The 23,028-nt window shown below is 37.6% G+C and overlaps 1 protein-coding gene across 1 annotated transcript in view; it reads left to right on the forward strand.

Annotated features, from left to right (window-relative positions):
- LOC129944870 (mucin-17) overlaps positions 1-23,028 on the forward strand; it is a 121,686-nt gene that overhangs the window by 77,056 nt on the left and 21,602 nt on the right. Inside the window, exons 3-11 of the mRNA XM_056054532.1 lie at positions 4,652-4,837; positions 4,902-5,211; positions 5,270-5,474; positions 5,533-5,718; positions 5,776-6,041; positions 6,098-6,369; positions 6,430-6,646; positions 6,712-7,701; positions 7,762-22,271. Coding sequence (XP_055910507.1) covers positions 4,652-4,837; positions 4,902-5,211; positions 5,270-5,474; positions 5,533-5,718; positions 5,776-6,041; positions 6,098-6,369; positions 6,430-6,646; positions 6,712-7,701; positions 7,762-22,271 — 17,142 coding nt within the window. The remainder of the gene's footprint in view (positions 1-4,651; positions 4,838-4,901; positions 5,212-5,269; positions 5,475-5,532; positions 5,719-5,775; positions 6,042-6,097; positions 6,370-6,429; positions 6,647-6,711; positions 7,702-7,761; positions 22,272-23,028) is intronic.

The raw sequence follows: 23,028 nt of genomic DNA on the forward strand, positions 1-23,028 counted from the left end.
TGGAACCAAGGGGTGAATGAAATCCTAACTGCTCTGGATGGGGAGGGTTTTAAAGTGATTGCCTATGCGGGTGACGTTTCTATACTGGTTTCAGGAAAGCGTCTTAACACTCTTAAAGAACTCTTACAAAACGCTAAATACAAACTTATACTTTGGGCTGATCGGTGTGGACTAGCCCGGACAAAACCGATTTAGTCCTTTCTTCGAAGAAATACAAAATTCCATATGTTAACCCGCCTTATATTAAATGTATCTTATTAAAGTTCTCAGAAAGCTAAGTATCTGAGTCTTATTTTAGACAACACAATAAATTGGAAACGTAATATAAAAGACTTACTTAGTTACTGAACTAGGGACTCACCCAACAAACTTCTCCATCTAGCTCGGTCCCTAGCTAGATGTCTATAGTTTCGCGCTCCAAGTTGGGTGAGATCACCTTCCACTTGTGCGCGCCACCTGATCCGCGGTCTTCCTCTACTGCGCTGTCCTGTGGGTGCGGATTCGAAGACTTTCCGGGCCGGAGCATTGGTTTCCATGCGCTCTACGTGACCCAGCCATCTTAGTCGTGGACTTTTACTCTACTGGCTAAGTCTACGTCGCTGTACAGCCCGTACAGTTCGTCATTCCATCTTCTCCTCCACTCCCCTTCGATGCATACGGGACCGTAGATCACACGAAAAACTTTTCTCTCGAAGCGACCCAAGGTCCTTTCATCCGCTTTTGTCATTGTCCATTCTTATGCACCGTCTAGCACGGGGATGATAAGGGTCTTATATAGCAACACTTTGGTCCCTCGAGAGATTACTGTACCACTCAATTGCTTTCTTAGTCCAAAGAAACAGCGGTTAGCAAGAGTTATTCTGCGTTTGATCCAAGCGCTGGTGTTGTTTTCTGCGTTTACAGCGGAGCCTAGGTAGACGAAGTCCTTGACTACCTCAAAGTTACGTCTGTCGATTGTGACGCTTTGACCAAAACGTCGGTGTTGTATGTCCTTTCTAGACGGCACCATGTACTTTGTTTTGCCCTCATTAACCGTTAAACCCATTTTTGCCGCTTCTGCCTCAATACTCACAAAAGCCCCATTGACATCACGCTGAGTTCTTCCGATTATGTCAATGTCATCAGCATATGCCAGTAATTGGACAGATAAAAGATAGTGCCTCTAGTGCTGACGTGTGAGCTCTGCACTATTCTTTTAAGCACGATGTTAAACAAATCACATGACAGTGCATCACCTTGTCTAAAACCTTTTTTGACATCGAAAGGTTCTGTTAAGTTGTTTCCAACCTTTATGGAACAGCGTGAATTCTCCATGGTCATCCTGCACCAACGGATGAGTTTGGCAGGGATGCCAAAACTAGACATGGCTCTATACAGCTCGTCCCTGTAGATGCTGTCATATGCGGCCTTGAAATCGATGAAAAGATGGTGTGTGTCGATTTGGTGTTCTTGAGTTTTTTCCAGGATCTGCCGTAATGTGAATATTTGATCAACTGTGGACTTTCCTGGTCTAAAACCACACTGATAAGGACCTATCAGGTTGTTGACGATGGGCTTTAGACGTTCACATATTACGGCAGAGAAGGTTTTATAGGCGATGTTAAGTAGACTTATTCCTCTATAGTTGGAGAAGTTAAGAGGGTCTCCTTTTTTCAGGATCGGGCAAACAATACTGAGGTTCCATTCATCGGACATGTTTTTTCCGACCATATCTTACAGATAAGTTGGTGCATGCTCCTAACCAACTTATCTTCAGCTGCTTTAAAGAGCTCGGCATTCAAGCCATCCGCTCCAGCGGCCTTATTAGTCTTCAGCTTAGATATGGCTATCTTTACTTCGTCTAAGTCGGGAGGACGGGATTGTTGGCTTTCGTCGTCTATGTTGAATAGATCATCCTGCCTGACAGCGGAATTCAGCTCGTGGTTTACGTTATACAGTCTGCAGAAGTGGTCCTCCATATCGTCAGCATTGACTGCGGTTCCACTATGATGTTTCCACTTTCGTCTTTGCAGCCTTCGGTTCTAGGTTTATGTACGTGTGAATTTCGTTTCACCTGTTCATAAAACTTTCGAACCTCATTCCTGCTTTTATACCTCTCAACATCTTCGACAGCACGCTTCTCATGCCCTCTCTTTTTCCTTTTGAGAAGTCGGCGTTCCTCTCGTCTCTTCTGCTCATAGAGCTCACGAGCAGCTCTCGTCCTTTAATGCAGTGCCACTTTGCGTGCCTGTTGTTTGGCATCATTTGCCTGCCGACATTCTTCATCAAACCAGGGGTTCCTTGTTGGTGGCTGTTTGAAACCCAGCACATAAGAGGCGGCTTCTCTCTGATTGCATCTTGGCAATGTTGCCACTGGTTTTCGAAAAATTGTGTTGGCGGCAGAGAACTTCGAGAGAGGTTACTTGTAACTCGGTCGGAAAAGGATTTGGCGATCTCTGGCGATTGTAGCCGTTCGACGTTGTACTTTCTCCCAGCACCTCCCTGTTTTGCCTTGGGTCTGGAAATCCGAAGTGCTACCTTGGCTACAACGAGGTAGTGGTCTGAGTCGATGTTAGCTCCTCGGAAAGTTCGTACATCCATAATGCTGGAAGCGTGTCTGGCGTCGATCGCATATGGTCAATCTGGTTGACGGTAGATTGATCTGCAGAGGACCAAGTTCCTTTGTGGATGTTGAGGTGTGGAAAACGCGTACTGGCTACCATGACATTTCGCACCGCAGCAAAATCTAAGAGCCTGAATCCATTGTCGGAAGTGTTGTCGTGTAGGCTGTTCTTCCCGATTATTTCACCAAAGATGTCTTCCCTTCCTAGCTTGGCATTAAAATCTCCCAGGACTATCTTAATGTCATAGCTAGGGCACTGCTCATATGTTTTGTCTAGGAGCTCGAAGAACATATCTTTGGTGTTGTCGTCTTTCTCTTCTGTGGGGGCGTGCGCGCATATTAGGCTAATGTTGCCGAATTTAGCCTTGATGCGTATGGTCATGAGGCGCTCTTTGATGCACCTATAGCTCAAGACTTCTTGCCTAAGTCTGGATCCAATGACTAAGCCGCATCCAAATAAGCGCTGTTGGTTTTCGTGGTAGCAGTCACCATAGTAAATATCGCAGTTTTTCATCCTCTTTTTGCCCGGCCCATCCCATCGTATTTCCTGGATGGCGGTGATATCTGCTTTATATCGTTCTAGGGCCTCCGCTAATTCTTCGGCCGCACCTGGTCTGTTAACGGACCTAACATTCCACGTACATATCCGAAGTTCGTTGTCCTTTATTTGTTTGCGTTGGTTGTCAACATCCGAAGCTTTTTGGTGCTTCGCAACTATATGAAAGCTTTTACGTGGCCAGGAAGTCACCCCGACACACAACCCCCAACCTGAAGGGCCAGATCCTAAGTATAACTCTAAGGATGGGGAGCCGGATAAAACAGCTCCTTACAGGCCTGGGCTCCGAATAAGTCGAAGAATCCTTATAAGGTGTTCACTAAGTAGTTCAACCTTACTGAAACTGTAGACGCCACCGTTGATTCCATCCGATGGGGCTTGCAACCCCAAATTACGCATTGGTTATATACATCGGTAATCAGCTTGCTTATGAATAAGCGGATCGCTTTGGCACTGGACACCTTACTCTGCCTAACACCTTTTGTTTTATTTATAGCAAACAAATTGCTGCAAGCTCTGCTATTCGCCTTTAAGCTTCACCGCAGTGGGTTAACAACAACATTGTCCAATTCGTAATTCTTAAGTATTTAGAATTAATTCCAAACCAAAAAGGCCACACCATCCTCCACCCTTAATTCGGCAGAAACTTAAAGATTTCTATGCCTTCCAGATCTGTCTAGGTTCACTTTTATACAGATGGATTAAAAAAATGAAGAGCTTGGTGGTGTACGCTGAACGACTGAAATTAAGTCTCTTATTCCGCCGTAATAAAGGAGGAACTTTTTGGAATAAATAATGTCTTGTCCTGGTTTAAAAAAAAACGGGTGTCCTACTCCATCACGGACAGCCACTTTAACCTAACCTAAAGCCCAATCACGCTGCACAGACAAACCGCACCAAAAACAGAGGGAAGGTTCCTTAGACCCAAACGTCAAAATTCTGCTTATCATTATCAGAAATCAGCAAAAATACGACTGTGCTTATAAACAACCACCTTGAGTTGTTAAGTCAACTGAATTCTCAAATGTTGTGAAATGTCATTTGTCGACAAACCTTATTTAAAGTCCTTATAACGGGCTTGAATAGTTATATTCTCAGTTGTTCGTCAGCGAATTTTAATTTTTCACATCATTAACTTGTTCCAGCAGCTCAAGTTTAACTTCTGCGTTACTTCAATTTTAAATGACTTTTAAAAAATTGAAAGCTTTGTTTAAGCGTGTATCTTTCTAATAAGTAATAAGCTTCAAAATTGATTTAAAAGTGACAGCTTCCGAAATAGCGGGTTAGTTAAAATGAAACCCTTTACTGAAAAATCTTTTTATATGGATGTAAATTCCTTCTTTTTCTTCTTTCTGTATATAAATAATAATAATAAGTTATGTCTGTTTATGTATAAAATAGTATTATTTACATTTTAAACATTTTCCGTATAGTCTTCATCGAAACAGTAAAATAATTACAAACCTTTAAACTACAATTGCTTATAATTACAGAGGTTCGCACGGAGGAAAGAGTAGTATGCTACTACACAAATTGGAGTGTCTATCGACCTGGAACAGCTAAATTCAACCCTCAAAATATAAATCCTTATCTATGTACGCATTTGGTTTATGCTTTTGGAGGATTTACAAAAGACAATACCATGAAACCATTTGATAAATATCAAGACATCGAACAAGGTTAAATTTTCTTACCCTTTTTTTAAAGATAATCCTAAACTTCTCTTTTTTTTCGTTTATGAAGGTGGTTATGCTAAGTTTACAGGCCTTAAAACCTACAATAAACAGCTCAAAACTATGATTGCTATTGGTGGTTGGAACGAAGCTTCGTCACGTTTTTCCCCATTGGTTGCAAGTTCTGAACGTAGACAACAGTTTATTAAGAATATCTTGAAATTCTTAAGACAAAATCACTTCGATGGTCTGGACTTGGATTGGGAATATCCAGCACACAGAGAAGGAGGTAAATCACGTGATAAGGACAATTACGCCCAGTTCGTTCAAGAGCTGAGAGCTGAATTTGATAGGGAATCAGCAAAGACTGGAAGACCAAGGTAGAATTTGCAAGCTTTTTTCTCATAGATTGATAAATAATGAACACTTTTTTTCAAGACTTCTGTTGACAATGGCTGTGCCTGCTGGTATACAATACATCGAAAAGGGTTATGATATCCCAAAACTTAATAAATACCTCGATTGGTTTAATCTGCTGACTTACGATTTCCATAGCTCCACTGAACCATCAGCTAACCATCATGCACCTTTGTATTCTTTGGAAGAGGAAGATGAGTACAACTATGACAGTGAATTGAACATTGTAAGTATAAGAAAAGTGTGGAAAGAGTTCCAAATTCTAGCTAGATTTTTCCTTGAAGGACTATTCCATCAAATTCTACTTGGACGCTGGTGCAGATCGTGACAAGCTGGTTCTTGGAATTCCAACTTATGGTCGATCATATACTCTATTTAATGAAGAAAGTACTGAACTTGGAGCTCCAGCTGATGGTCCTGGAGAACAAGGTGATGCCACAAGGGAAAAGGGATACTTAGCTTACTATGAGGTAAAAATATGTTTGTAACACTTCTTAAGATCTTTATTAAATTGTGTCTTATCCTAGATTTGTCAAAACATCAAAGAAGATCCTGATTGGACTGTAGTCCAACCAAACCCCAAGGCTATGGGTCCATATGCTTTCAAGGGTAACCAGTGGGTTGGTTATGACGATGAGGCTATTGTCCGTAAGAAGGCTGAGTATGTTGTTGAGAATGGACTGGGAGGTATTATGTTCTGGGCAATTGATAACGATGATTTCCGTGGATTGTGCACTGGAAAACCATATCCATTGATTGAAGCTGCTAAAGAAGCTTATTTAGATCGTCTGGGGTAAGATAATTTGATAGGTTGAAATCTTTTTTTTTTAACATACTTTTTAATTTTAGTGTGGGAGATAATGAAGTTGCCAAACCATCACCTCCTAAGAAGAAGCCACTGCGCAACAGAAACCGTCCTGCTTCCACTAATCGTAACAAAGTTGAAGAAGTTGTCGAAAAATCTGTTTCCAACTCGCGTAAGAAGCCAGCAGCTCGTGTCCGTCCTCAAACTGAAAGACCTGCTAAAACTACTACAACATCCACAACTACTAGTTCATCTTTGTATGTTGGTGGTAGAACAACAACTCCTGCTCCTCCAACAACACCCGATCCGGGATCTGGTGAGTTTCAACAAATCATTCTGCCTCAAAAATCTATTTAAAACTACTTTTACTCTTTAGACTTCAAGTGTGAAGACGAAGGATTCTTCCAACATCCAAGGGATTGCAAGAAATATTTCTGGTGCTTAGATAGTGGTCCTTCGAACTTGGGAATCGTTGCCCATCAATTTACTTGTCCATCTGGATTGTATTTTAATCCTTCAGCAGATTCATGTGATTTCGCTAGAAATGTTCCCTGTGATAAGAAACATAAAGAAGCTTCCACAACAACTTCAAAGTAAATAATTTAATGAAATAATCTCTTAAGCGCTAAATTTTAATGACACTTTTTTGCAATTTTAGACCAATAACTACAACAACAAGCACAACCACACCACGAACGACAACATCTTCCTACAGAATCACAGCAGCTACTTCAAGAAATTCTTTTCTTCGTTACTCAACGACAACAACAGAAGCTCCTGAGGAGGAAGAAGAGGAATATGAAGATGAACCCGCAGATACTGCCGTTGAATCTGAAGAAGATCCACGTGTTATTAAAGAACTGATTGATCTCATTAAAAAAGTTGGTGGTATTGAAGAACTTGAAAAACACATTTTACAACAGGATGATGGAACTGTAATGCTGAGGAAACACGATTCATCTTCAACCGGAATAACCACAACTCCGTCTTCCATTAGCAAGAAACTGTATGAAAAAGTTCTTAATCGGCCTACGAATTTGAGTGCCTTTAGGAATAAGTTCACTTCATCAAGCCTTTTTAGAAGTTCTAGCAAACCGAAGACTGTGGAAGAAAAGGAAGAAGAAGTAGTTGAAGAAGAGCAAGAAGATAACAATAAGAATTCAAAATACTCTTCGGTTGTTCGTAATAGTCGACCAGGTCCTCAGAATGCAGGAATCGAAAAACTAGCTGAATTCGAAGGATTCCTGAAAGAAAAGAAAAAGTATGTGACCATTAAAAGGCCAAGACCTGCTTCAGCTTCAAGTTCGGAAGATGAAAATGAAGATGAAGAAGAAAATGACAATTCAAAGAATATCCAACGAGATTCTGAAGATGAAGAAGATGGTGATGAAAAAGTAGAAGCATTGTCAGTGAGCAGCAGTAAGAGACCAACCTCTGCTTCGACCCCTGCTTACACAAGTATTAGACGCACAAAAGGGACCACTTTAAAACCAGAAGTAATTCAAAATGACGAAGAAGTTGAAGATGTCGCTGACGAAGCTGTTCCGGATAAGAAAGCCTATGTTCCATTGAATCGTAATCGTGTTAGGAGCACAACAGAAAACACTCTTGTTGAGATTGAGAGCACTACAGTTGCTGCAGGAAGCAGGTAAATATTTGATTTTTCTTCAATCTGAAGTACGATTTGAAACAAAATATTTCTTTAAAGGTACAAGTTTTTGGAACGCACACGACCAACCAGACGTGCATTGACAACTATATCGACGTCAAAGGAACATGTTGATGAAGAATCAGCAGAAAGTGAAGATCCTCTAAGTGTAACGGTACAATATTTGGAACCAAATGATATTTCAACACAATCACCTACACAACAACAAGCAATTACAACAACCCGATCATACTCAAGTATAGGTCGTCGCACAACAACAACAACCTCAACTACAGTAGACCAAGCTCCAATTACAACAACACAACCAGAAAGTTTACTTAGTGATACCACAACACCTGAACCAATAATCATTTCCACAACCACAACTACTTCGACCACACAAACCACTACTAATCCTACATCCATTGAAACTTCCACATTACAATCATCCACAACCACAACTCCCATACTTCCTGCTTTATCACTATCAACAACTCAAACATCTTCTACGTTGCAAGACGAAGAAGAAGCTACTATTGCCCCTAAAATTCCCAATTCCCAAACGTCAGAATCTGGTCTAGATACACAGGAACTTGACTCGACAACAGCCACCACGACTGCAACACCAGACGATACGGACCGCAATGAGGTAACAAACCCAACCTCTAAATCAACCACAACCACAACAACGCCTTCTAGTATTAAGTCACAATCTAGTCTCAATAGTAGTAATAGCATAAGGGGCAGTTTTAACAATAAGTATAACGGTGGTGGTAGTCGAAGACAACAACAACAAAGAACAAAATCAACAACCCCATCAACTGACACAACCCAAGAAACCAGTACCTCTACTAACGAATTCCTAGGAACTGTATCTAGTCCAAGACCTTTTGGTTTCCCTCGTCGTCGTACACGTCCAACTCTGGCAAACAAATCTAATGGCGGACTTGATGATGCATCTTCATTGTCATCTTCAACCGCTTCTCCATCTGAAACATCAACGCCAGCAATCATTAAAAAGGTGAGTTCAACTCAAGAGTCCTACCTCCGTAGTCGTAGCCGTTTATCGCAGAATTTAGATCGGTCTCAAAACCTAAACGATGGCACTAAAATTGTTGTAGATCATGTAGCGAATGTAGTTGGTAGTTTAGTGGTGAAGGGTGTCAATGGGGTGAATCAAGTTTCTGACGAAGGTTCAACTCCAACAAGAACTTATTCGTGGAAAGATGCTCGAGATCCGAAATACCGACCTCGAAAAGTCATGCCCAAAGCCGAATTAGAAACCAATGCACGTTACTATGATTGGCAAGTAGGTAGCCAAGGTGCGAGTGGCGACGATGGTAGCTACAAGCCGGATGGGACTTGGCATCAGCTTTGGGGGCAAAATCATATTTCTGCTTTAAAATATCGCGATGATTCACGTTATGGTGGTGGTAAGGGTGGTGATGGGTTAAATGGTTATAATTCAATTACAGGTGAATGGATCAATGAGAAATATCTCTCGGATTCAAGTCGAGGTAAGTGGAGGGCAAAGAGTTTAGAACAGAAAAATGAGGGACAGGACGGATCTTTCCGCAGAGGCTATGGCATGGGTGGGGAAGATGTGTTAGCGTATTATCCATATGAAGGTTATTCGGATAATGATGATGGCAAATACAGGGGTAACGAACAAAGTGAATCACAATTCCAAGACGGTAAGTACACTGGTTGGAACGAAAAAACTTTAACTCAGAGTGGTCAATATAGTGGGGAAAAGCAAACCTTGAACAATCAAAAGTCTACTAAAATTGAAACGACATCTACTTTGGAGGGAAACAGAAAAAATACAGGAACAAACTTTACTCCAACGTTGAAAGCCAATGAATCTGAATTCACCAAAAATCAAACAAACCTTAACTCAACTTCAAAAATAAATTTGAACAAAGATACACTTGAAGTGCGGAACTCATCAACAAACAAACATAATTTCAAGCCCAGCTCAACACTTTCAAGAAATGAGAATAAAAATCACCAAACTGGAGAAGATTCAAATTCAGAAGACAAAGATTCGCACACCTTAAGAAACAAAAACCGTTTCAAGCCAAGTTCAACACTTACTAGAAACACAAATCAATCGGTAACCAAGAGTCAAGAAACTGATGAAGTGAAAGAATCTGAAAATGGTAGTAGAATTAATAGGACCATATTTGAAAACCATTCTGAAGAAAACCGTCAGATAAGAAATAGAAATAGGTTAGGGTCTCAACTAATTGAGAAACCATTAGAAGATAAACAAGTTACTCCGGAAACAGAGGGTAAATCTGTCATTTCTACGACGATCTCATCTCAGAAATTTAAGCCAAGTTCAACATATTCTAGGAACACAAATAATTCGGAGATAAAAAATGAAGCAATTGGAGAATTAAATTCCTCTGGAACCGGTAACAGGACTGTATTTGAAAATCTTCAAATAAGAAATCAAAACAGGTTAGGTTCTCGAGTGATTGAAAAAGCGGTAGAAGGACAAGAAGCTAATACAGAAAAGATTGGAATTGAAAGTAGCAACGAAACGTACACTTCACGTGGCAGTGTCACTCATAAAAGCGATCAAGCTATTGAAAAACCTTTGAACTCTAAAAATAAGGTTATAAACTCTAACCGAGGAAATACTCTACATAAAACAAAAGAAAATTCAGCCACTGAAGATCAAGTTCAACGAGAAGTTCCAGAAGCTGGAAATACTATACCAATAAATTCTTCTTCCAATAGAAAAGGTTCTTCTTCCAATATCAATGAAAACAATTCTAACAATTTGAGCACCGTAGGAATAGCCCATACTGAAGCTGGAAATATGAATCCAACCTCAGCACAAGAAGCTCTTGATAAAGTTATAACACATATAATGAAAATTCCTCGGAGTAGATTAATAGAAGGAGACAGTTCTTCTGGATATATTGAAAGAAATCACAATTCGAAAATTGATTATGAAATTTTGAGCTCTTCACCAGAATCTAATTCTCGAATGACATATTACGTTAAGGTTATTGTTGATAAGGCATTACCACAAAACAAAAAAGTAATTGGGCTTACAAGTGAAAATGAAAGTAATGATTATTCTCATACAAAAATTCATACAAGAGAAACTTCTGAGGAATCAGAACAATTTGACAATACTGATGTCCTGAAGATCAAAGAGTTTGTAGAAGAAACTTTGACAAAGTCGGATGCGCTTGAACAAACCGAAAGTGAAAATCCAGTTATGTTTGAAGGAAAAATTGACATAAGTCTTGTGGATGGTATTCCTAACCGAGTTGTTGAAAATTTAAAAAAACATTCTTTCCAAGATGATTGGGATATTAAAACTCAGTCTAAGGTCGAAGAAATTGAAAATAACAAAAGAAAAAAAGATTCATTGAATTCCCAGACAGTTGGGAACTTGGCTAGTGCTGACAGTGATAAGGCAAAGACTTCAAAAGAAGTACATAATTCCAAAACTACTAAGAAAAGTAGTAGTTCAACTCTTTCTTTTAAATCCGAGGAAACATTGATTGATGACCAAAATCTTCAAGCTGACATTGAAGAAGAAACTAACGATAAAGTCACTTTACAAAGTACAAATATAAAGCCCGAAGATATTGTGGTTCTTGATCAAACTCTTGAAGCAGTCCTAGACGCCGATAGTATTTATGAAGAACTTCTATCTTCTATTACCACAGAAGCTCCAAATGCTTTATCAATTGAATCAACTTTGGAAGGTAGTCACAAAGTTGTAGATAGTTCGGAATTCCGTAGAAAACATACTAACAATCGTGGAAGTAAGGTAGAAACTCAAACAAGTAAGCCTGAAGATGTCAAAATTATTGATCAAACTCTTGAAGCTAACATTGGCAGTGAATTGGAGATTGATGAAATAGTTCCTATTCAAACAACTACCACCAATTCTCCAAATTCTTTGGTTTATCAGACAATTGAATCTGGAAAAGTTGATAAACCTAAAATTTCGAAAACAAACACTCGCTCTGAGGAAATCAATAATTTCAACATAAAAACAGTGAATAGTGGCACAACTAGTGAAAATCTTAATTTAAAAACAGAAGATGTAAAACTTGACAATCAAAATATTCAAGTTGAAAATAAAATTAAGGTCAACGAAGATGTCAATACTCTAAATTCAATAAATTCTAAGACAACTGAATCTGGACAATTATCAAATGTTGATAGTGATAACACGAAAATTAGTTCGCAAGAAATTAATAAGTCCAAAACTAATACACCAAGTAGCAGCTCAACACTTTCTTTCAAATCAGAAGAAACATTAATTGATGATCAAAATCTTCAAGCTGATATTGATGAAGAAATTGAGGAAACAATTGTTGCCAGTACTCCTAATTCATTAAAATCAGAAACAGTTGTATCTGGAACCTCTAAAGCTTCTGATTCTTCAAATATTCTTAAGCAAAAGGTCACTTCTGCGAAAAACGTTAACTTGAAATCGGAAAATGTAGCAATTGATGATGAAAGTCTTCAAGCAGACATTGATGAAGAAACTGAAACAAAGGAACTTGTAAACACACCTACAAACACCCCCGAACTTACACAAACATCTGAATTGAATGGTTCTAGTGTCCTTGTTACTGAAGCCACAATTTCAGAATCTCAGCAAGAGAGGTCTGATAAAGCAATTTCTGATCTAGAAGCAAGCAATGCCCTTAAGTCGGCAAAGGAAGCATCTCAAACTTATGCAAGAAATCGTTCAAGAATACGATTTGGAAGCAGTACATCAAAACCAGAAGTTTCAGATTCTACCGTAGAAATTGTAACAGCAAGGACTCGTCCAACATTCAATAATAGAATAAAATCCTACCCAAATCGTGGATCCACCGAAAAAAGTACTGAAGCTCAAAGTCAAACGATCAATAGAAACAGAACAAAAACGCGATATGAAAGGCCCAATATCAAGAGCCCTTCATCAAAACCTGTAACAGGAAACACATCAGCTAATAGGTTCCAAAATAGGTTCAGACTTGGTTCGGGTTCTACCTTAAATAGAGCTCAAAACAAAGTTCAAAATGATGCTGAAAATGAAGAATCAACAATTTCAAATACTGAAGAAGTTACCGAAAAGGTTACAGATAACAATTCTCAAGCTAAAACATCATTTACAACTCGTGAAAGACAATCTGGGTCAGCTAGAAGAATCTATGATAAACCAATTGCACAAGTCTTATCTCAACCAAAGCAACGTCTTTCATCAGCACAAACCAAGTATGGAGACTCTGATTTAAAAACAAAAAAAGTCAGTACCCAAACAAATGGTGAAGAAGACTCCGAATATTATGATGAAATCACCTATGAAGAACCTCCAACAACTACTCGTCGTCCTCAAATCACCAATCGTGGAAGTATTAAAGCAATGTTAAGTGATCTTTCTTCACTATTGGCTATAGATTTCAATCGAAAAAATTCTCAACCAAAAATTCCAGTTGAGGGTCGTCGTATTGTTGTAAGACGTCGTCGTCCAATTCAACGTTCAACCACTGAGACAGCTTTAGAAAGTGAAGATATTATTGAAAAAGCAACAAGGCCATCTTGGCAATCGAGAATTAGAACAACGACAGAAAATGGCGTAAAGGAACCAAAAGGAATGATTATTATCAAGCATACAGGTGACGGCTCACCAAAAGATGAAGTCAAAGAAAATGCTTTGAACATTCCAAACCTTAGGGGTAAATTTGTATTGAAGAAGAAAATTATAAGAAAGAAGACTCATGATTTTGAAGAGGATACTATTGATTCCGTTATAAGTGAAGCAATGAGTATCCCTGATATTGAAACTGTCCTCACTCAGGATTCTAAAGAAGCAGAATCCGAGATAAAATATAGCATCTCTGGTGAAGAAACATCAACTGAAACAAATAATGTTTCTCTAAAACAACCACTCCAAAACCGAAAGCCTTCAATACCTTTCAGAGGACAAACTAGAATAAGAACAAGCACTGAAGAAAGTACAACTAAATCTGAAGAACCAGTCACATCTAAGCCCAGACGTGAAAGACCTCGTTTTGAGTTAAGGAAAAAATCCGATTCACCAAGAAAGATAAAAAGGCCACCGACTGAAGAACCTGAAATATTGACAACTCCACAAACATTGCAAACAACAACAGAAGGTGCAAGAACTTTTGATTTAAGAAAAAATGTGAATGGTGGAAAAGTTATGCCATATACAGGATTGACAGAAAAGACTCCCGAAAAAATTGAAGCCTCTACTAATCCTGTGTTAGATCTCACCACAGAACAAACTGAAGAAACATCTTCGTACATTCCAAGTATTGAGAGTTCCGAAAGCGAAAAAGATACAACCACAACAAGTGAAGATATAATCACAGAAAAAGCAGAATCTGATAATAATTTACAGCCCAAGGACTCAAAAATAACTGATAAGGTAGAAAATGTTGAAGAAAGTTCTAACTCTGATAATTCACCGATGCCAATTTATGATCGTATGAAGCACTTAAAGTTCTTGGCGGATTCCCCTATTATATACTTGGGAAAAATAAATAATCCTTCAAAAGATCTAAAAAATGAAGAAATCATTGAGGAAGGAAAGGGAAGTCCTCTTGTTGTGGAAAAAACTCTGTCTTCAAAGCAAGTTGAAAATGAAAATAAATTTCCTGCAGGAATCAACAACGAATCCAATCAGTTTTTTGAGTTAGCCCCCAGGACAAAGGAGGATCTGGGGGCTATCAGATCTTCATCTATTGGAGATATTTCACAAACTACACAAGATGAAATAAAAGATGAGAATTTGAAATTGGCCACGGAAGTTAATTCAATGAGTACAGGAACATCACTGGAAGGAATATCATTGGAAGAATCACATTTGGAAGATATCTCAACTGTGATGTCTACTTCTACAAGTTCATACAAGGACTCAAAAAATAATAATATTATGACACCAACAACATTAGACGATAATACAGATCTTACACTGAACGGACAGTTGGAAGTAATCGAAGATAATACTAACAAGAAAACCACAACAAAACGATCAATTCCTGATGAAGATAATAATAGTGCGGAAGATACAACTGCAGATTTGGGAATGGAAGAGTCAACCAAAGAATTTTTACAACAATTGGATGACTTAGATGCAGATATATCAACAATTCGTAATAAATTAAATAATTTAGTTGATCAAACGAATAAGTCAAGTGTTGATAAAATGAAAATTGATAAAAAGTTGGATACAGTTTTGACTGATGCAAATGAAGAAAAATCAAGTACAATAATTCCGGTACAAATGGAAAATGATCAACAGTTGGAATTTGAATTGAATTCTCTTAGACCTTTGGAAGAAACAACTATTTCTCATCGAGCTGCTAAAACTTTTAAAGAATTCAGATCAGATTTTAGCGCTGAAATTGAAAGTAATGACAACGAAGATGATGAATCTTCAAAAATTCCTCTTTATTATGAAGAAGATACATCAACAATAGAACCTGAAACAGCTGCTGATTCACTTCGTAGTGATATTTCTGCTCAACGGGCTTTCTCATTTCGCCCACGACAACGAGCGTCTTCAACTACTGAAATAAACAATGATGATATTGCATCTACTACACGAAGAACTTTTGGAAATCGTCTTAGACCAAATCGTTATAGTACAAAAAAGCCTAAGACTGATGAAGAAAACATTGATATTGAAGAAACAACTACTCGTCGTAGTTATATCAGATTAACCTTACCAACAAAAAGTGTAACTGAAGCAATAACAAATAAAAGATTACATCGTTATAAAACTAAAACACTAAGTTTGACAGCATCTACCGAATCAATCATCGAATCACCTACAACTCGAAAAACATATAATAAGTTAAGTCGTTTAAGAACAACAACACCAACATGGACAACCACAAGTTCGGCAGTTGGAAATGAAGATGAGGAAGAAAATACTTCGACTATAAACGAGGAGAATGCAACTAATGCTAAGGAAATTGAGATAAAATCAAGCATTGAAGACATTACTTTGCCTACTGAAATTAAATTTTCTTCAACAACTGAAGCAGTTGAAGAAAGTACTTTACACGAAGAAACAACAAACAATTTCGGATCAGACTTGGAAGAAACACCTAGCGCCACAGAAAAGGCTTCAACTTTACAACCTTTTGACAAAATTGAAGATATCCTGAACATAGACACAGATACTACTACACTTCGAACATATTCATATATTAACCGCAGCAAGACTACAGCAACTTCAGAAGAGCCTGAATTAATTTCTTTCACAGAAGATGAAAGTGAAGACCAACAAATCGATGATGACTCTGAAAAACTCGAAGAAAATATTCCAACTTCTCGTAAACCATATATAAGTTTGAAACGAACTGGGACTACAACAACTGTAGAACCACCTGAATTCAATGAAGAAGATTTATCTGATGAGGAAGATGTAAGCAAAGTTGCCACAACTAAACGTATATATTCTGCCTTGAATCGTTCTAAAACTACAACAGAGCAATCAGAAATTGATGTCGAATCTAAAGATGATTCAACTGGAAAGCTAAGTCGGCCATATTCTAACATTAATCGATTAACTTCAACAACAATTAATCCAATAAAATCAACAAACGAGGAAGATGAAGATTATATTGATAAGGAAGACACTGAATCAGAAGAGAATGAAAATTCTAGTCTCCCAAGTTCATCAACTCGCCGACCATATGCAAGTATTAATAGGATCGGAGCAACAAAAGCTCCAGAAATAGGTTCTGAAAGCTTAACTTTATACTCTTCTAAAAATATAGCCGAAAAAGAAGAAACTACAACTACCCGTCGTTCATATTCAACTATTAACAGACAATCAACTACAGAAGCTGAGAAGATTGATGAAGAACTAGTGGATTCATCATCTCAAGAAGATGACAAATCAGCTTCAACAACTCTTCGAAGTTATGCAAGTTTAAATCGTTTCAGAACAACAACTATTGCTGAAGAGGAAAAAGAAGAAGATTCAATTGACGATAAAATTGTTGATGAAGTTACGTTGCCAACTATTCGTTTTACAAATGCTCAACAACAAAAGCAAGCTCGATCGTTACTAAATAATATTACAAATGAATCTGATATCGAAGATCAATCTAAAAATATTGAAGCAACAGATGAAACTACAACAAATACTGTAAACGAAAATAGTCATAGAAATACAGAAATAGTTACTGAATCCACTGTTGTTCCTACTACGGAAGTTGAAGAATCCACTGTTGTTCCTGCTTCGGAAGTTGAAGATTCTGAACAAGATTCAACAGTTATACCAAATACAAGTGTTCATAGTTTCACAAATGCTCAACAACAAAAAGAATTGTCTACTTCAGTTCCTATTCCAGACCGTGAAACAGAAAGTCAATTTTCAAATACTACGAATATACAACTTACTGAAACCACTATTACTGTACAGCCAGATACAGAACAATTGAGTTCTACTTCAAATGAGTCTTCTACGAATAAGGAAGAAAATGATAATAATGATTCTATTATATCGGGATTGAGAAATGGTAAATCTCTTGATGTTTTGACAGAAACAACTGATAGCAAGGATCTACCTGTTCCACCTACACAAGCCCCAAAACCAAGGCTTTCACTTAATGATCTACGTAAAAAAGTCAAAATTGCTCCGTTAAAGCCCGATACTGATGGAATCATAAGTACTCGATTCAAGCCCATTCAGACAACAACACCCTCAGCGGATGCTTCTTCTTCAATCCAAGAAGATACCAAGACCGTTCAAAGCACAAATCAAGATTCCTCAATTGATGAAGCAGAGAAACAATCTGCAGACATTTTGAATATTACGGGTGAAGAATCTTCCAATGAAAGAAATCTCGCAGACAATTCTTCTGAATCACCACCTTTTCCTTCAGTCGAAGATGATACAAGCAAAACCTCCATTGCAACCCAAGAATTGTCACGAGATGAAAATTCTTTGAATATCTCAAGTACTGAAGAAAATATTTCAATAACTGAAAAAACAATTGAAGATGTTGATAAAGAACATAAAAACAAAATTAGTCCTGGGCCAACTCAAGCCACAAAGCCTAAACTTTCACTCAATGAACTACGTAACAAAGTCAAAATCAACCAATTCAAGCCCGCTTCTGATGGGATTGTAAGCACTCGTCTTATTAAACCAACAAAAGGTGAGGATATTGATAGTGTTGAAAAACTTGATTCCTCAAATGAAATTAATTTCGTAGAAGAAACAACTACAGACAATTCTTCAAAGATCAAAAGTCAGGAAAGAACTTTGAATTCTAGCTCTTCACAAACAAAGACAGATGAAGCAATTGCAGCAAATGACAAAGAATACGAAGAAACTAATAATGAAGAAGAAGAGCAAGAAACGCCTAAAAGCATTGTTGGCCTTCTTAATCGTACTCGCGTCAGACCAACTCAAGCTTCGAAACTTTCCCTCAATGAACTGCGTAATAAAGTCAAAGATGCTCAATTTAAGCTCGTTAATGATGGAATAGTAAGCACACGTCTTAGACAACCTAAACTTCAAAAAATCGATGACGAAATAAACACTGAAACAAGTGAGAACTTAGATCAAAGTTCAACGGTTTTACCTAGTTCTTCTACTAAGCAACAAAATCAACCAATTTCTGAGGAGACAACTTCTCTAAATGAAGCAAAAGAAAAACAATCAGCTGAAAGTTTAAACCCAGAAACTGACTCATCAATTCAGCAGTCATTAACAGAAGAAACAACAACAGCAACCAGCATTCTTTTAAAAGAAGATTCCGGTAGCGAAACATCTTTGTTAGAAGAAACAAGTACCGAATCAAATACCGAAAATCAACTTGAAGAAGAACAAACAACAATTTTGATTCCAGTTGATGATGTTTCAATTGAACAACAAGAAAATAATACATCAACAGTTAGTTCTTCTCAAGAACTTACTCACACAGACAGAGATAACAAAAATTCGTCATTAATAACCGAGTTGTCAAATTCTTCTGACACTAGTACATTAACGACTTCCAAAACAGAAACCTTTCTGAATAACCAAGAAGACAAAACTGAAGAAATAAAAGAAAATATAGAAAGTTCAACCCCTAAGTCAGTTGTTGGCCTTCTTTCTCGAACTAGATTAAGACCCACTCAAGCACCAAAGCCAAAACTATCCCTCCTTGAACTACGTAAAAAAGTCAAAAATTCTCAGTCCAGGACTGATACTGACAATGGTGTTATAAACAATCGTCTAAAACAAACACTTGCCAAGCGAAAACCATTTAATCCTACCACTAAAATTACTAATAATGATTTTACTAAACAATCATTAAATACTAACTCCAATGTAGATTCCATTTTAGAACGCACTGATACTAACCCAAATCTGTCACTAACCCCAATTAATGTTGATAGTGATGATGAAGTTATAGAGCTAGGTCAGGAACAAGATTCAGACAGTGATGACTCCATTTTAGAAACTAATTCAAATCTTAGCACGAACACACCTAATTTTAATCGACGTTTTCAGAGAGTACAATACAACCGTATAGATGGACGTAGAAGACGACCCATAACACCAACATCATCATCAACAACAAGTTCATCATTAAGTGAAGATGATGATGATGATATTACTTCCACATCACCATCAAATTTGGGTTTGACATCAGATGAATCTGGATCGATAGTAGATGAAGATACAGCAGCTGTTGTATCATCTACTGAAGCAGTTCAAAGACGTCGTCTTAGAGTATTAAAATATAAACGACCAATAAATGTTAATAATAATCTTAGTTTAGATAACTCTACTAATACCACCACAAGTAGTAGTATAGAGTCTGTAGATAACCGTAGTGTAGGCATTGATTTAGATACCACAAATAGTACACCTACAATAGTCACAACAACACCAGCGACAAAACGTTTCAGAAAGGTCATCAGAAGGTTGAGACCTGTCGCAAACAAAACTGAAGAAGAAACTCCATTCGTTAAAACCGGAAAACCTCTCAATATCGCCGAACTTATAGAAAGACTTAACAAAGAAGAACCCACAACGACAACCACCACATCAACGACGAAAGCTCCAGAAATTGAAGAGTCAGATACCGAAACAACAATTGATGATACAGAAACAACAACATTCGAAGCAACTACTATATTTGATTTTTCAGAAACCGATGAACCAGAAACCACCATCGCATCTACAACTTCAACCACAACTGAAAAGCCCAGTCCTCGAAGAACTCTGATTAGTCGCAAACCTTACAGACCAACTAAGCCATCAGTAAATTCCATTACATCCACTGAATCGAATGTTGCATCAACGCCAAAAACGTATGTAAGGAAATTTAACAGAAATTTCAAGGCCATTTCAGCTGACTCAAAACCGCCACTTAGTTTCTCTCAAAGAACTTCAACACGTCCAAAAACAAGTTTCCAAAATCGTAACAGAGTCAATTTCCCTCCACGGACTAGTACCAAGAGACCAGTCGAAGAAGTTGACGAAGAATACAACGAAGAAGAGGTCGATTACAATGAAGAAAACGACGCAGAAGAAGAACAAATTCCAGTGGTCCAACAAGATGGTTACTTAAATCCAAACCCCATTGTAAATGAAGATGTTGCTAACGAAGAAACTGATGAGTATGATGAAGAAGAATTTGAGGAAGAAGCTATACCTGATAATGAAGAAGGCAATCCAATTCCTCCAGCAATAATCAATCGTCCATCAAACCAACCCTCAAGACGTCCATCAAATCGTCCAGCCTTTAATCGGCCAGCAAACAGCCCTGTCAATGGTCTACGACCAGCAGCACCAGCTTCTTCAAGTCGTTTTGCTAAACCAGCTAATAAGACTCGCGTAATAAACCGTCCAACACTAATAACCCTTCCACCAAACCTAATTGACTCTGATAAACCTACACTACCGCAAGAAATAACACCACCATCAGTATTTGTTTCGACAAACACACGCAGCTACGAGCGTAAGTACTCGGCCAGTTCCACAGAAACAATACCACAAAATCAGAGCAATCCTCTACTAGATGATCTTAACATCGATGCTCTGAATGCACGTAATAAAAAAATATTTGAGGTTAACAGCAAGAAACACACATTGATCAAACCAAAAATAGCCCAAAACCAATCACAATCGAGTTTCGATACCACAGACACCCCTTTCCCAGACACAACTACTATATTTGAAGAAGATGAAGATAATAATTTAATAAATTCACAGGATGATTTACAGGTAACCACCACTACTGAGAAGAATCAGCAAACATCACCTAATGAGGGTCACCTTATTTTGTACAGTCCAAAGAAGAAGATTGTCACAATAAGTCGTGTTACTGAGATCAATTCAAAAGAAGATAAGAAACGACGAAAGTCAAACGATGATGAATTGAAGACAGTTGAATCCACTGAACTTAGATCGGAGGGTTTGCCTAAATTGGAATCAATTGGTGAGATTAGTCGTGTCAAACATGTTCACTTGGTCGATGGAAGTCAAGTTTCGGTTGATGGTCAAAGTACCGTTGCTGACTACACAGCTACAGAATCGTCTGTTTTTGTGAGAAACACAATTCCTGAAGTTGAGCCCGATAGTCTTGAGAACACCCGAATCGAATATGAGCCAGGATCCACTTCAGCTCCAGTCAGGAACACAATTCCTGATACAGATTTCTCGAATATATTAGTTGAGACTGCTTCATCTGTTTCGGTTGATATTAGAAAATCAAAGGCCATTACTATTCCTGAGGTAATTTCTGATGTTGTTGAAGCTTCTACAATATCTCTAGAAGGGCTTTTCGATAGTACTCGTCAAGCTAAGAAAATAAGTGATACACGCAATGAAATCAATGGCCTTGTGTATGCCTACTCACTTGGTGAAATTCCAACTACTCCGCGAAACGAAAGACCAGTATATGTTTCAACTACTCCTTACACTACAACGCCCTTAACCACGACCACACCAACTCCAACTCCTACTCCAATTTATTCAACCGTCGAAACAACAACTCCGCTTAAAACCACAACAACGACCGCGACCACGACAACAACAACAACTACGACTACAACCACAACAACAACAGAATCTCCAACTACAATCCTACAACCAGTGGAAGCTATAGAAACAACAACTCTCCAATCCCGTGAATATTCCCGACCGATTGTACCCCTCCTAAGACCGGAATCCAATGAATCACCACTGGTAATATCGATTGCAAATTTAGATAAGGTTATTTTGAGTAAAGTTATAAAGCCTGATTCAAATTCAGCGCCATCTAATAGACAAGAATTAATTGTAGAAGCACCCAAAAGTGGCCCTTCCACTGAGGTTCTACAGACTAGCTCAAGTGGTGGTATTGGTAGAAGTTTAAATATTGGTAGTAATACTAATTCTATAGAAACAAAAATTCAAACCGAAACAAGTTTTAGTTCCGAAACGCGGGTAGTTAAAAGAAAAAAGAACTCTAGGCGAAAAAGTAAGCAAGCTAGGCATAATAATAGACATAAGTCAGTAGCAACTATTACGACGACAGTAAGAAGTTTAAGTGAAGATGATGTTGCAACAACATTAAGCTCCTGAGATTTTTTTCTAGCTTTTAACAACAACGCTTGAGAATAGTCTCTTTTTGTTTTTGTTTATTTTAAGACAAGTCTGTTTAAATTTCTTAAGTAAAACTTAGTTAGAATAGTTTTAGATAATTTTTGGAGATAATTGAGAAATAGAAATTTCTTAAATTTTACTTAACATCTTCGTTTGAATCAAAAAATATCTAATTGTTTGAATTTCTTCAACAAAGAATTAAGCTTTTTGGATTGTTTTGGCTTATTACCCACAAACGTTCAAAAAACGTACTCTTTCAAAAAGTCTTTCTCATAATATCTCCATTACATTATTATTTCTAAGCCATAGACATTAGCTAGATATGTAGAAAGGTAGATTTAAAAAGAAAAAACGGTATATTGATCCCAAAGGAGCAAATATAAAATAATAATAATTTATATTCTAGTCGTATACATTCCAAATCAGTTGTAATCTTTCAAAGAATTCAAATATTATAATATTCAGGAGTTAATCCCTAATTTTCCCATTAATTCTTCTTTTTTTAATAATTTTTCCTGGAAAGCTTTTTTTAAAAAACACAACATATATCTATTATAATCTTTGCTTACCTTAAAATGTGCGACTAAATGCTAGTATAAGGTTTTGCTTTTTGTGTGCAATTTTATTCAAAATTAAAATAACAATTTTGTGTATATAACTCACAAAAAAGGAATGCATGTATTTTTACATTGCGCTTTAAAAAAAATCAATTTAATATAAGAATTTAT

This window comes from Eupeodes corollae, chromosome 2 (genome assembly GCF_945859685.1).
Source record: "Eupeodes corollae chromosome 2, idEupCoro1.1, whole genome shotgun sequence".
Taxonomy (NCBI): domain Eukaryota; kingdom Metazoa; phylum Arthropoda; class Insecta; order Diptera; family Syrphidae; genus Eupeodes; species Eupeodes corollae.